Here is a 15,924-nt window from a genome sequence, read left to right as displayed (position 1 = left end):
GTTAATCTATGTAAAATGCTTAGCAGCCAGCGAGGCTCAGAGGGCATTTGCCTCTCAGTAGTGATGACCGTTTTTGTTTTTTCTCCAGCATCTGGATAACCGTCCCTGTGAAGACCTCCCTGCCGTCCTCCCTCCCTCCGTGGGATTTTGCCTGATCCCCCTTCTTTCCCCATCCTCCCCAGCCGCTCCTGCTGTTCTGAAGGGATCTCATACACGTTAGCCCCTTCCCCTTCCCCTTTCTGCTTCCCCCCTTCCCTCTGCCATGTGCTCCCCTCGTCCCTGCTGGTCCTGCTGCTGTCTGCTTCTCTGTTTCTCCCTGGGAGTCCAGGGGTCCCCAAAGGCTCCCAGCGCTGCCCCTGAGCAAGTCCACCTGTCCTACCCAGGTGAGTGTCTGCGACCTCTCGCTGGGCATTTCCCAGTGAGGCTCAGGAATCCCACACTGATTTCTAGGCTGGCGGTTCTTTCTGAGCTTCATGTGTCCACCTCTGTTAAATGGAGATTATAAGCAGCGGCGCATCTGGCTGTGTGGGAAATGACTCTGGAGCCCGGCCTATAGTAAGCGCTCTCCTAAGGGGGCTGCTGTCATCCTCGCTCATTGCGGTGTTCTCACAAAGCTCCCTCCTGGTCCTTGATCTTCGGGTGGAGGTGCAAGGAGGTAGTAGGACCTTGGACTCTGGACTCTCTGCACCCAGACTTCCTGGGTTTTAACCCCAGCTTTGCTGCTTACCTGCCGTGTGAACTTGGGCAAGTGACTTAACCTCTCTGGCCTCAGTCTCCTCATCTGGACAATGGGGTAATATCAGTGTGACCTCAGAGTGACGAGTAAGTGAAATATCAGCTGTGAAGCAGCAAAAGGGAACTTGGCGTGTGGCGGTGCTTCTCACACGTTTTTGTCTCGGGATGCTTTGGCACAGCTAAAAAAATTATAAGAACCTTAGAGAGCTTCAGTTTATGTGAGTTACGTCCATAATAGTTGCCGTAACAGAAACTAAAACGGAGGCATTTAAAAATATTGATTCAATCATTAAAAATGAGCAATAATAAATCCATTCATTAGTAAGGTAGATGACATTTTTCATGAAAAATAACTACACTTTAAAAAAGAAAGGGAATATAGTGAGGAGAGGCATTGGTTTATATCTTTTTAAGTCTCCTTAATTACTCCTCCTATCTGTGACAATTCCTCAGTCTTTCCTTATTTTTTTGTGTGTCCTTGACACTTTTAAGGTAGTTTCTTAAGGGTTAGTTGCAATGAGAATCTGAAACCACATGAATGAAGTGGCTTTGGCATTTGCTGGCTAAGTGACCTTGGACAAGGCACTTTGCCTGGAGGTCTCTGTAAAATGGAACAAAAATAAAACCCATTTCACTGTGAAAACCCAGTGAGATCACAGCTGGCCTTTGTTGGGCCTACACAATAATGATAATAATAATAAATATACTCTTACAAGCGATTCAGATGGAAGACTCATTTAACCTCTTATTGGACCTTAAGCTGTAAGTACTATTGTTCCTCCCATTTTACAAAAGAGTAAACTGAGGCTCAAAGACGTGAAGAGTCTGACCGCAGGTCACATAGCCTGGAATTTGAACCCAGGCAGGCTGGCTCAAAAGCCTGTCATATTTGTTTTTAAAACTGTAAATTTTGTACTAATTTTAGATTTAACAGAAATTTTGCAAAAAATATTACAGAGTTCTTATATCCCCCTCACCCAGTTTCTCCTAACGTGAACATCTTGACATTTTGGAGTACTGAGCTGTTGTCTTTCTGATTTTGTTTGGTTTTTATAGGACAGTCCTCACTTGGGGGTTATCTGCTATTTTCTCATGATTGGAATACGTATTGAATTACGTATTTTTCTGGCAAGACTGTCCTAGTGGGATGTAGTGCCCTTCTCAGTGCATGGTATCAGAGTGTTCGTGACACTGACATGTCTTATTGCTGTCACTGGTAATGTGAACCTTCATTGCTTGGTTAAAATGGTGCCTGCTGGGTTTCTCCACTGTAAAGCTTTTATTCTTTCCTTTGTATAAATATCCTTGTAATAAATATCTAGGGGAAGATTCCTTAAGGCTGGAAATCAGGTTTCTCCTGAAACTTTTGTGCACTAATTTTAGCATTCATTGGTAAATCTTGTCTGCAACAATTATTAGCATGGGGCGTGCCTAATTGTGATTTTGTAACTTTCTAATTCCCTCTCTCTGTCTAATTGAAATTTTACTGTAAGGAAGGGCTATCCCTCCCCGCCCCCTCTATTTATTTGTTTGTTTGTTTGGGTTATTTATTTATTTGGTATGGACTCTCGGATATTTATTTTATCCCATGAGTTAAACTCAGTACTATTGCTATTTATTTTGTGGCTCAAATTGTCTCTGACTTTGTCTTTTAGAACTCCTCCAGCTTGGTTTCTGTGTTCTTTCCACAACCCCACTCCCATTGTGTCTTGAGCACTGCCTCAACTTCTGACACCACCAATTATCCCAGACTCATCTTGTATATTTCCTACCCCATCTCTGGAATCAACTACTTCTCCAAGGAGCCCTGGTTCCTTTGATTGGAGAATGGGTATTTAGAAACTAAGATCTGAGCACTAGGTGTGCTCACTGCTACTGAGGCGTCGCTGCTCCTAGGCCCTCTCACAAACAGGGCTTGACAATACATGCGGATATGTTGATATGCATATGTACACACCTATATTTCTATATATATATGAATGTATAAATATGAAGCCCGCTCATGCTCTTAACGTCATCCTATACCACATGGTATTTTTAAAACCTTGATTTGCTGACGTTTAAGAATTAGGAGCTATCACTTAAGAATTAGGAGCTATCACTTAAAAGTTTGTATATCTACTCTTACATGCTTTTGGGCTATAAAAACCACCGTATATGGCTTCCCTGGTGGCGCAGTGGTTGAGAGTCCGCCTGCCGATGCAGGGGACGTGGGTTCGTGCCCCGGTCCGGGAGGATCCCACGTGCTGCGGAACGGCTGGGCCCGTGAGCCATGGCCGCTGAGCCTGCGTGTCCGGAGCCTGTGCTCCGCAACGGGAGAGGCCACAACAGTGAGAGGCCCACGTACCGCAAAAAAAAAAAAAAAACACCGTATAAAGATTTGCTCTAGAAGTTGACAGATTGAGTGGTACCAGAGCTGAACGATGGCTCGTCTCTGAGGCAGGGCAGGCTCTACGCTTTGCAACATACTCCACGTCTCCCTGCTGCCTTACTCCTTACAGCTGGCCCTTGTCCCCATGTGTATTACCTAGCTGGCCTCTAGACATCTGAGTTGACAACCCCTAAACTATGTCATGTGTAAAATACGCGGAACAGGCCTGCACCCAGTAACGATATTAATAATAATATTCATTCACTCGTGTAACCCTGACTGTACTAGGCACTGTTTCAAGTACTTTACTTTTATTTTTTTACATCTTTATTGGAGTATAATTGCTTTACAATGGTGTGTTAGTTTCTGCTTTATAACAAAGTGAATCAGCTATACATATTACTTTACTTTTACTTATTCATCTAAGCCTCACAGAACCCTATAGGGAAGATACTATTATTATTCCATTTTATTGAGAAGGAAACTGAGGCTCAGAGAGGTGAAGTGACTTGCCCAAGGAAAGCACAGCTTGGAAATGGTGGAGCGGGGATTGAACTTGGAAAGCTGCAGAACCTGTGATCTTAACTACTAAATGTTCAAGAGCCCCTCAGTCTCTCGTCATTGCCCCTCACTCTCCTCACATCCCTCCCCACCCCTGCCCAGGCCTCACTGCCCGACCCCCATTTCCTTTCTCTCCAGGTGAGACAGGCTGCATGACTGTAACTTGGACCACATGGGTCCCAACCCCCTCGGAAGTGCAGTTGTTCAGGCTGCAGATATGGGGGCCCCTGCCCCTCCGGGCTCAGGGCACCTTCAGCCCCTCTATGGATGGGGGCATTCTCTGGCGGAAGCTCTACATACACCAACCGAATCACACTGCAGGGGCTGCTGCCCAGGGTCCAGTATGGTGAGAGGGGCCCTGGGCCCAGGTGTTGAGGGGGGAATGGGAAGAGGAGTGGGATGTGGGCTAGAAGCTGCTATTGGCGGGTGGCTCAGGTGGGCTGGTACCCCTTCTGCTTACCTGCAAGCCTATTGTATAAGACCCTGGGATGAAAATGGAAGGCTGGGGACCTGGGGTGAGGTGGACAGAAGGGGCATAGGGCAGACCCATTCAATCCCCACACCAGTTGAAGACGGATGGGGGTGAAGGAGACATCCTGGGGTGCCCCCCACCCCGCTCCCCAGCCGACTGTGACCTTTTCCTTTCCCCTCAGTTTACTGCTGCGGCAGTACTCAGGGCTGGAGCCGTCGGTTCCTCTTCAGGGCCCTGAAGACTGGGCCCCACTGGAGCCCCTGTCTGGCTGTGTTTGGGGACATAGGGACTGACAATCCTAGGGCCCTACCCTGACTGTGCAGTGACACCCAGCAGGGCAGGTACGACGCTGTTCTTCATGTGGGTGAGGCATCAGCCAGGGTGCGCCTGAAGGTTTGGGGTCGGGGAGGGGAAGCTTGGGTGGGAGGCAACGCCAGGACCGCGGAGGGGACCTGGGCCGGGGCTAGTGTGGCTCTGCAGGCTGGGGGATGAGACTGGCCACAGAGACGGTGCTGTGGTCAACCAGGCTGCCCAGGTTAAAATCAGTCTTGACGCTTCGAGCTATGTGCGTTGGTTTTCTCCTCTGTATTATTGTTATAAGGGCTAAGACTAGGTTAGAATTCACAGGGCTCTTGTGATGACTAAATAAGTCGATATTGCCTGTCCTGTTGTAAGTGCTACACAAGTGTTTGTTGTCATGATCATTTCTGTTGTGATTTGAGAGGACAGGAACCAGATGGGAGATGGAGATTGGGGCCGATATAGTTCAAAGCCATAGTAGACTCTGGAATCAGGCTCCCAGGGTTCGATTCCTGGATCCTCACTAACCAGCTCTGTGACCTTAAACGAGCACTTAACCCCTCCGGGCCTCAGTTTCCCCATCTGAAACGGGGATGATAATAACATCCACCTCAGAGGGTGTTTTGAAGATTCAGGTGATCGAGCATGTAAAGCATCTGAAAATGTGCCTGGTACCTGACTAGACTACGTCAGTCTTTTTTTTTTTAATTCACCCTTATATATTTTTTTATTTGTTTATTTTGGCCCCTCCGAGGGGCATGCAGGATCTTAGTTCCCTGACCAGGTATTGAACTTGTGCCCCCTGCCGTGGAAGCACCGAGTCTTAAACCACTGGATCACCAGGGAAGTTCCCAGACTATGTCAGTCTTAACGTTGTTATTACTCTGAGAAGGGGTGAGATGGCGGCTGGTGTGCTCAGAGCACAGGAGACCGGCAAGGTCCTGCAGGGGCCCTCGGGGACCAGAGGCTCAGGAAATGGTTCCAAGCGCACATGCGCGTGGGTGTGAGGTAGGGATCGGAGAACCAGGACGCCTCACAGTGGGGGCGACCAGGACTTGCACAGCCGCACGTGACCAACCAGGTCTCTCGAATCTGGAGAGAGCAGAGCCAGGTCTGGGTCCTCATTCTCTCCTCCACCCCCCAGGAGACTTTTTCTACAACATGGATCAGGACAACACTCACGTCAGGGACAAGTTCATGAATCTCATTGAACCTGTGGCCGCCAGCCTGCCATACATGCGTGTCCTGGGAATCACGAAGACCGCTAATGAGGCCTGAGGGCTTCAGGGTGGGCAAGGGCCTGGCCAAAGAAAAGTCCTTCCTAGTGTCTCACCTTAGTCTCTCGTACTGCAGCAGCTCATTTGTGGAAGGGAGAGGAAAGGAGATGAGGGCTGGGCTGGGAGCCAGGCCTGGCCTGACAGTGGGAGGTGGGGGTGGGCGGGGGCACCCAGACCCTCTCCCCACCATTTTACTTCCTTTTATCCAGCAACTTCTCCAACTACAAAGCTCGCTTCATCATGCCAGGGGACAGTGAAGGCCTGTGGTACAGGTAACCTGAGGGAAGCTGGGGGACTGGCCTCCCTCCCCTGAAGGATGGGAGATGCAGGAGAGACCCCATATTTGACCTCTGCCCTTTGACCCTTCCAGCTGGGATCTGGGCCCGATACACATCATTTCCTTCTCCACCGAGGTATATTTCTTTCTCCATTACGGCGCCACCTGGTAGAGAGACAGTTTCGCTGGCTGGAGAGCGACCTCCAGGTAACCTGTGGATGTCCCCCTTGGACCTGCCTCGCCTCCCCCTCCTGCAACCCCTGCCCCTCACACTGCGCCCTTCTCTGCAGAAAGGCAATAAGAACCCAGCAGCGCCGCCGTGGGGTCACCGGCCCAGGTACTGTTCCACTGCTGATTGGGATGACTGCACCTGGCATGAAAGCAAGGTGAGGACCCCCTCCCTGGGGAAAAGGTGCTGAAATCCAGGTTGGGGGGTTGGCCCGAGTCACCCCTCACCTCCTTGCTCATCCGGCCCATGTTTGCAGAGGCCTCCTCGGCAAGTTCTATGAGTTGGAGGATCTTTTCTATAAATACGGTGAGTGACCCCAGGGGACTCCCCAGCCCCAGGCCCCACCCCCCATCTCTCCTGGATTCAGGGACCTGACCCCCCTCTTGCTTTGTATCAGGGGTGGACCTGCAGCTGTGGGCTCACGAACGCTCCTATGAATGCCTGTGGCCAATTTACAACTACCATGTGAGGCCTGGGGTGGGCTGAGAGCCATGTGGCTGGTGTCAGTGGACCGCCCCCTCAAGGTCAGGACCGCGGGGCCTGGCTGGGTATGACAGACCCCTCCCCTTTGTCCCTTCTCCAGGTATTTAATGGCAGCCGAGAGATGCCCAACACCCACCCTTGTGTCCCCGTCCACATCATCACCGGATCTGCCGCGAGCAGGGTGGGGGGAGGGGGGGTGCTGCTTGGGCCCCTGATCTATTGAGGGCTGCACTTGTACCAGCCTGGGTGCCTCATCCTTTATACAGCTGCTATCTCTTAGGTGGTTAGATGCACCTAGTATCAATAGCATGCCCATTGCACAGATGTGGAAACAGAGGCTCAGACAGTAAAATACTCCTTCAGAATCACAGGATCAGTAAGTGGCGGGGGCAGGGGGTGCTTGCCCAGGTCTACTGGATGGATCCAGGGCAGAGGGCTTATTATTAGCATTGTAACTGGACTCCAGACTTTATTCGCATTGCACCAGCTTTCCCACCAATGACCTTTTTCTGTTTCAGGATCCCACACTGTATTTAGTTATTGTGTCTCCTTAGTCTCCTCCAAACTGTGACGGTTCCTCCCTCTTCCCTTGTCTTTCATTCAGGTCAGTTGTTTTTTTCAGAATGCCCCTGGATCTGGGTTTGTCTGATATTTTCTCCTGCCAAGATTCGGGTTATGCATTTGGGGCCACACAGTCACAAATGATGGTCTGTCCTTCTCAGAGGGCCATACCGGGGTGGGGAGGGGGTCCCTGTCCTCACTGTGTCTCATTCCTGGAGGGATTTCTCTGAATCACCTGTTTAAGGAAGTGTCTGCTGGGTTCTTGCTCTGTAAAGTTGTTGTATTTCCCTTTTTAGTTGATAAACATCTTGGGGGAGATGATTTTAGACCCTGCAAATGTCCTGTTTCTCCTCCAACTTTCACCTGCTAATTTTTGAACACATCAGTGGGTCTTGTCTGTTACAGTGATCGCTGGGACGTTCTACTGGGGATCTTCTATTTCCCTCATTCCTCCTCGATTTATTAGTTAGCATCCTCCCATGAGGATGAGTTGTCCCTTCTGCCCCATTTATTTGGTTAGTTAGTTATGGATTTATACTAGTATGGGCTCATGGGTAATTATCTTCTCCCGTGTGCTCTAATCCAATACTCCTGCCGTTTATGCTGCTGCCTACGTTGCTCTAACTTTGGCCACTGGGAACTCTTCAGATCAGGCCGTGTCCTTTCGATGTGTCCCTGTCGTTTTTTGGGGTCTCTCTTACTTTTTGGCACTACAGGGTGCTCCAGGATCATCTTCTGTCCCCCTACCCCCACCCGCCGAGCCTTGGAATCAGTCACTTCCACAAGAAGCAAGGGCTTATTTTTTAAGCTGTTTCTTACAAATTAGTGAGATCAAAGTAAGAATCTCTCATGATAAAAATTCAAACAGAACAGAGGGCAGGAGGTAAAACTCTCCGCACCCTTCTTAGTCCCACTCTCAATGGTTACATCTCGGGTGGCATTTGAGAATATTTTCCATGTATGCAAATGAGTCATTGTCTCAATAGAGATGTGTTACGGCATCACCCACTTTTTAAAAACAGCTTGGATCATGCTTCATACCCTAGCAGTTCTCAGCCTTGGTGCACGTTAGAATTACCTGGGGAGGTTTTAAAACTCCGATGCCTGGGCCCAACCCCAGAACAAACACCAGAATCTCCGAGGGCTCGGCCCTGGCATTGCCACCCCTGTGCGGCCACCACCTGCAGCAGGAAATAGAATGTTATCAGTACAGGTGACTCCTCATAGGTGTAGGTGATCACTATTCTGACCTTAATCAGTGCAGATTAGCTTTTTTCTTTCATTTTAAATTTTGAAATTATTTTAGACTTACAGAAAAGTAGCAAAAATAATACAAAGATGTTCCATATCCCCTTTCCCAAGATTTCCCAAATGTGAACATTTAACCACGCTTGTTTCAATCTCTGTTTTTGTCTGTCTGTCTGTCTGTGTGTGTGTGTGTGTGTGTGTGTATACATTTTACTATTATTTTCAGATCCGATGAAGAGTACGTTGCAGAAATGATGCCCCTTTATCTTTCCATCTGTATGTCCTAAGAAAACGAGGACATTCTCTTACATCAGTACAGTATAATAATCAGATTCAAGTAGTTAACATTGATAATATACCATTATCTAATCTCATTCAAATTTAGCCAATTGTCCTATTCATGTCCTTTAAATTAAAGAATTTTTTTTTTTCTGGTCCAGAATCTAGTCTAAGATCATACAGTCTACTTCCATGTCTTATCTCTCTCCCTTCCTTTTTTTTTTTGCGATACGCTGGCCTCTCACCGCTGCAGCCTCTCCCGCTACGGAGCACAGCCTCAGGACGTGCAGGCCCAGCAGCCATGGCTCACGGGCCCAGCCACTCCGCGGCACGCAGGACCCTCCCGGACCGGGGCACGAACCCGCGCCCCCTGCATCGGCAGGCGGACTCTCAACCACTGCGCCACCAGGGAAGCCCCCTCTCCCTTCCTTTAATCAGAAACATTTCCCCACTCTTTCTTCATTCTTCATGACTTTGAAAAATTTGAAGAGCATAGCAAAGTTGTTTTATAGACTATCCCTCAGTTCGGATTTGTCTGATGTTTGCTGGTGATTAGACTGAAGTTACACATTTTGGGTAAGAATAGACAAAAGCGATATTGTGTTCTTTTCAGTGCACCCTATGAGGAGGTGCGTGGTACCTCTTTAGCCCCTTTAAGTCTCAGTTTACACATCTTCTCCACCATAGTCACGATTTTCCCCTTTAAAATTAACAAGGGTCTCCTGGAGGTACTTTGAGACTCCACAAATATCCTGATATTCCTCAAATTTTCGCCGCTACTTTGACCATCCATTGATGGTTCTGGCTTCAATCAGTTACTATGATGATGGCTGCAAAATGGTGATTTTTTTTGTTTTTGAGGCTGATGCTCCCTCATCCTTTCTGCTCACATTACCTGGGTTTCTACTGCAAGGATAAGCACTTCCTCTCCCCCAGGCAATGACGATTTCAATAGCTTTCTTGGAGGGTCTACTGTGCAGCGAGGGTTGAGAGCCACCAATTTCTTCTATTCTGTGAATTGCATTTTCCCCTTAACCATACGTCTTGGCCATTTTTCTCTACCGCCCCACTTTGTGATGGCTACCCTATAATTTACTTAACTGACCCCCACTGATGGCCGTTTGGCTGGCTTCCAGCTCAGGGCTTTTCGAGAAAATGCTGCAGTGGACAGTCTTGTACAGCCATGCACTGTTCTAGAAGTCAGAGAACCAGGAAGCCTGGTTGGGTCAAAACACTCAGCTGTGAGCATTATCAAGATCAAGTCTTAACTGGCTTTGTCTTCCTTGGGGGTGGCAGGGTCCCGGTCTGGCAGGTCTTTTCTGCTCCCCAGTGGGTACTCCACCTGCGCCAGCCCTGGGTCTAAATGATTCTCTTCGGCAGGGTTGTGAGGAGCGGCTGACCCCCTTAACCCTCTTCCCGTGGCCCTGGAGCGCCGTGCGCATCAAAGAGTATGGGTACACACGGCTACACAACCTCAATGAGACCCGTGTCCACATCCAGCAGGTGTCTGATGACCAGGTCAGCAAGCAGTGGCCCAATCACCTGCCTGAGTAACCAGGCCTAGCATGCTCTGGAGCCAAGTGGTTTCAGAAGTGGACATGAGAGCTGGAAATCCTGGGTTCAAATCCTGCCTCTGCTATTTACCGGCTGGATGACCTCAAGCAACTTTGAGCCATAGTTTTCCCATCTGAAAAATGGGGATATTAATAGTTTCTACCTCACAGGGTTGAATGGGGGTTGAATGACTTATTATATATAAAGTGCTTAGAACAGTTTCTAAAACACAGTCGATTCTATAGGTATTTATCACATGAAGCAGGGGAAGAAAAAGGTAGGTTGTGGGAGACAGGTAGAGGGAAAGCAATATGATGTGTGTGTGTGGTAGGGATGGCTTAAGGTTAGACGGACCCAAATAATCATGGCTCACCTTTCTTTATTTCTGCCATTGTAGTTTTATAAAGGTGCTAATAACTGATTGATTGAACACCTGTTGTGTTCCAGACTCTGAACTGGATGCCTTATAGTTAGTCCCTTTAATCACCACAACAATACCGTGCGACAAATTTTCTTTTCATTTTACAGCTCAGAAAGGGGAGGTAATTTTCCCAGGGTCACACAGCCAGAGGGTGCAGAACTAAGATCTGACCCCAAAGACCATATTCTTTTTATGATAAATAACTACTATTTACTGTGTAGCCCATACACCACAGGCAGGCTCTTGTGTATGTTATCTATTCAGTTCTCCCCATTTTATGGAATATGGAAGTGAGGCTCAGAGTAGGGGCATGTGCTGAAGGCCACATAGGGAGTGGCTTTGCTGGGATATAAAGTGAGTTTTGTCTGACTCCAGGGTTTGTGCTCTAATAATAATAGCCCACACTTATCCAGTCCTTGCCTTGTGCCAGGTTCCCTTTTCAGCCTTTTCCAAATATCTCACTTAATTCTCATGATAGCCATGATGTAGGTACTATTACTATCATCCTCACTTTCCAGTTGAGGAAAACTGACACTGAGAGAGGTCTAATAGCTCACCCAAGGTCACACAGCCTATCAGAGGCAGAGCTGGGATTTGAACTCAGGCCACTTGGCCCCAGAATCTGGGCTTTCAGCCTTCATTACCTCCTTTTATTTTATTTTATTTTTTCTGTCCCTTGCATGATGGGAAGATTGTGGACAATGTCTGAGTGGTGAGACCTCTGCTTGGCCGGATGATGTACCTCTGGGGATGGAGACAGCTCTCATCAGGAACCCTGGGCCTTGCTACCTAGGCTGGGGTACCCAGGCCCGGGAGGGTGTCAGGGAGGTCCTCGACTCCTCTACCTTCCTAGGTCCCATGTGGGGTGGATACAGCCCTGAGGGAGCTGGAGCAGCTCTCCCCTCCCCGAGAGGTGAGGGTCCCAACCTGCTGTGTTGGGAGAGCAGCTGTACGGACAAAGTGAAGCAAGACAGGTCTTGGGTGGCACAACCCTGCCCTCCTGCATAGCACTGACTGGGCAGAGTGTCCACAGGGCCTCAGGAGTAAAGAGGCTTATGGCTGTGTCTCCGTGGACTCTGAACTTCTGCTGGGGATGCCCCACTGGCCCGACTCCTCTCCTGACTACGGAGCAAGGGCCATCACCAGCCCCAAGTCAGCAGGGTGGGCATGGCTGTCATGACACCATTGTCCAGCAGGTGGCGATGGTGACTTTCTCCTCCAGGCCAGCCCTTAGTGCCAATCAGAGGCCTGTCTCCAACGGCCCGAGGAGCAGTAACCAGTGTCCTTCGTGCCTCAGTTTCCCAGCCTGGCACTGACTTATCCTGGAAGACGGGAAGTGTTAACACTCCTAACTTCCAACTGGGGCAGCTGACAAACTTAGGAGCTCACGGAGCTGCCATTTTCCTCCCTTTTTAAATTTTTCCCCCTCCCCCTGTTTCCCTTCTTCCTTTCCTGTATTCAATCGGTATTTATTGAGCACCTGTCATGTGCCAGGACCTGTTCTCCGTGCTGTGAACAACACAGAGATGTCTGCCCTCATGGAGCCGACATTCTATCCAGGGTGTCGGACAGCAAACACAATAAATAAGTAAAACATGTAATGGTAAATAGTGATAAATGCACAGAAAAAGCAGGAAGGGGGATAGAGAGTAGTGGGGGGCAGTGGCAGTTTTCACGAGGGTGGTCAGGGAGACCTCACTGAGAGGGTGATGTTTAGATCTGAAGGAATCTGAAGGGGAAGCCTTGTGAGCAGAGCAGTTCAAGCAGAGGAACAGCTAATGCACAGGCCCTGAGACAGAAGCACGCCCATCCTGTCAGAAGGCAGAGGGAGTGAGAGGCAGAGTGGGGATGAGGGCAGGGAGGTGACTGGGGCAGATCGCGTGGGGCCTTGTGGGTCACAGGGAGGACTCTGTCCTTTATCCTGAGTGACATGGAACCAAGGGAGGGCTCTGAGCTGGGGATGGACAGGATCTGACTCCAGAAGTCCTAGGCAAAGGCTGGGCTCTGGCCCCAGGGCTGAGGGCTCCCCTGAGAGAAGCCTGTGAGCCCCTAGCTCTGGCTGATGGCACATGTATTCCTCCATTGCGCCATGCAGTTTCAGCCTCCTCACATCTTATTCCCCCCCAGGCTCCACTAGGCCCAAGGCTCCTTGCAGTTTCTTTCTTTCTTTTTTTTTTTTTATTTACTTGGTTGTGCCAGGTCTTAGTTGCAGCAGTTGGGTTCTTTAGTTGCAGCAGGCAGTTTCCTTAGTTGAGGCTCACCAGCTTCTTAGTTGTGGCACATGGGCTCCTTAGTTGTGGCTCGAGAGCTCCTTAGTTGCAGTTCACTGGCTCCTTAGTTGTGGCATGTGAACGCTTATCTGCGGCATGTGGGATCTAGTTCCCTGACCAGGGATTGAACCTGGGCCCCCTGCATTGGGAGTGTGGAGTCTTAACCACTGGACCACAAATTTGTAAATGCTCTTTACATATAAAGGACAGGAAGCTTTGCTTGCCATCTATATATTGCCACTGATCTTTTCCCATGATGTATTGAAACTTATAATTTTTTAAAAATTTTATTTATTTTTGGCTGTGTTGGGTCTTCATTGCTGCGCGCGGGCTTTTCTCTAGTTGCGGCGAGCAGGGGCTCCTCTTCGTTGCGTTGCGCGGGCTTCGCACTGCAATGGCTTTTCTTGTTGCAGAGCACGGGCTCTAGGCGCCCGGGCTTTAGGAGTTGTGGCTCATGGGCTCTGGAGCGCAGGCTCAGCAGTTGTGGCGCACAGGCTTAGCTGCTCCCCGGGCCAGGGCTCGAACCCGTGTCCCCTGCATTGGTATGCAGACTCCCAACCACTGCGCCACCAGGGAAGCCCAAAATTTATCATTTTTATGAGGCCAAATCGTCCTCACTCTCCTCACCTTTTCCATCTATTGAGGGTCACCTCCTCACCAACCCCTCCAGGAAGCCTGCTATAGGAGGCTCTTTGGGCCCGATTTCCTCTCCCAGGGCCCTGAAGTAGAAGGGCCTGATTGCCCATCCTGAGGAAACCCTTGGAGCAGATCTACCACTGGGCTTGTTCCAGGGCTCTGATCGCTGACTGAGATCCCCAACTAAGTTACAGGAGGGCTTCCCCAAACATGGGTTCTAGAGCCTGATGCCCTGCACTGTGTGCAGGGTATTAAAGAGGCAAAGACTAGGTATATGTATATGTGTAAGTGAATCACTTTGCTGTACACCTGAAACTAACACAACACTGCAAATCAACTATAGTCCAATGTAAAATTAAAAAGAGAGAGACAAAGGCTGTACCCGGCCATCCTCCCATCACTGGGATTTGGATAAAGTGCCATCGTCTCAGCTACTAGACTTGCTTGTTTTTTTTTGTGGGGGGGGGGTGAGGTGGGGTTGCAGAGTCTTAGTTCCCCGCCCAGGGACCAGGGATTGAACCTGTGTCCCCTGAAGTGGAAGGGCAGAGTCCTAACCTCTGGACCACCAGGCAAGTCCCAAGACTTGTTTTTTTTTTAAAAAACGGAGACTCAGTAAGGCAGAAAGACTTCAAAAGAGCACAAGAACAAGAATGTTTAATGCTGGCAAGGGTAGTTTAAAGGGCATATTCTCTCCGAACACTGGCGGGTGTGTGAATTGGATCCCTGCAGCACAACTTGGCAATGTGTGTCCCAGGCCGTGGGGAGGCAGCAGAGGGAAGTTAGCGAGAGCCTTGCTTGGGCATCAAAGCTAGGGATGAACCCAGTGTGGGGTTTCGAGCAAATGAAGTTACTTCTCTAAGCCTCAGTTTCCTCCTCTGTGGAGCAGGGATAATCACAGCCCCTGCTGATTAAATTATGCAACTTAGCACCATGTATAGTGCACAGAAATGTTTGAAGCATGGGAACTGTTACTATTATTAAATCTTAAAGATGTACGTTTCCTTTGACCCAGCAGTTCCAACTGTGGTAATCTTTTCAAAGGAAATAATTAAAGATGTGCACAAATATTTAACTGCTTGGATTTTGGGGGTGGGATAAATTATTTATAATAGCAAAATATTTATCACAGTTTAGATGTTCAACAAGAAAGAGTGGTTCAGACAAATTAGCATTCATTGATAGAATGGCATCTTATGCAGCCATTAAAACAAATGTTCTTGAAGAATATTTAATGACCTGGAAAGTAACTGGTGATATTTATAGTCTTGTTTTAAAAAGATACAAAATTCTTTATAAATGTGTTTCCAATTCTGTTTTAAAAGGTAGGTAGGGGGCTTCCCTGGTGGCGCAGTGCTTAAGAATCCACCTGCCAATGCAGGGGACACAGGTTCGAGCACTGGTCCAGGAAGATACCACATGCCGCGGAGCAGCTAGGCCCAGGCGCCACAACTGCTGAGCCTGTGCTCTAGAGCCTGCAAGCCACAACTACTGAAGCCCACGCGCCTAGAGTCCGTGCTCTGCAACAACAGAAGCCACGGCAATGAGAAGCCCACGCACCGCAACGAAGAGTAGCCCCTGCTCGCCGCAACTAGATAAAGCCTGAGTGCAGCAACGAAGACACAACACAGCCAAAATTAAAAATAAATAAAATAAATTTATTTTAAAAATAAATAAAAGGTAGGTAAATGCACAGAAAAAAAGACATTATGCAATCACTTATTCATTGCTTCTGCAGGTATTAATTAAATGCCTACTATGTGCTAGACACTGTGCTGGGGCAAGGGAGATGCACTAAATATTTAAAAGTACCTCTGCGGAGGTGGATTTACAACTTATCCAACCATCCATTCAACAAATGGGCAAGTACAGTGAACAAAACAGACAAAAATCAATGCTCTCATGGTGCTGACACGACAGCAGCAGAGAGAGCCAAAAAACAGTAACTATGATTATCTAATCATCTAGTATGTTAGAAGATGATTTGAGCAACAGAAAATAAGAAAAAGCAGACAAGGTAAGGGCTTTAGTAGCATGTGAGAGGGATGTTTGCTGCATTAGTCAGCATGGGCAGGAACAGTCCCACTGATAAGATGACATTTGAGTAAAACCCTGAAGGACAGAAAGGAGGTAGCCATGACGATACCTGGGGAAAGAGTCTATTCCAGACAGAAGGAAAATGCAATGCAATGACCTTGAAGTGGGAGAGCACCTGATTTTTTTTTTTTTTTTTTGGAAGAGCAAAGTGGCTGG

General features: G+C 48.5%; 1 protein-coding gene across 1 annotated transcript; it reads left to right on the top strand.

Moving 5' to 3' along the window:
- The first annotated feature begins 262 nt into the window (after window positions 1-262).
- Window positions 263-11,561, top strand: ACP7 (acid phosphatase 7, tartrate resistant (putative)). Its single transcript, XM_067720786.1, is given in 15 exon segments — window positions 263-383; window positions 3,806-3,972; window positions 3,974-4,013; window positions 4,321-4,503; window positions 5,584-5,676; window positions 5,679-5,706; window positions 5,926-5,988; window positions 6,087-6,151; window positions 6,154-6,200; window positions 6,284-6,405; window positions 6,479-6,528; window positions 6,620-6,687; window positions 6,806-6,877; window positions 10,174-10,311; window positions 11,451-11,561. Coding segments are annotated over 15 exon segments (1,368 nt in total).
- The last annotated feature ends 4,363 nt before the right edge of the window (window positions 11,562-15,924 follow it).

This window comes from Pseudorca crassidens, chromosome 20 (assembly GCF_039906515.1).
Source record: "Pseudorca crassidens isolate mPseCra1 chromosome 20, mPseCra1.hap1, whole genome shotgun sequence".
In the NCBI taxonomy this organism is placed as follows: Eukaryota; Metazoa; Chordata; class Mammalia; order Artiodactyla; family Delphinidae; genus Pseudorca; species Pseudorca crassidens.
This window is presented reverse-complemented; position numbering and strand designations above follow the sequence as displayed.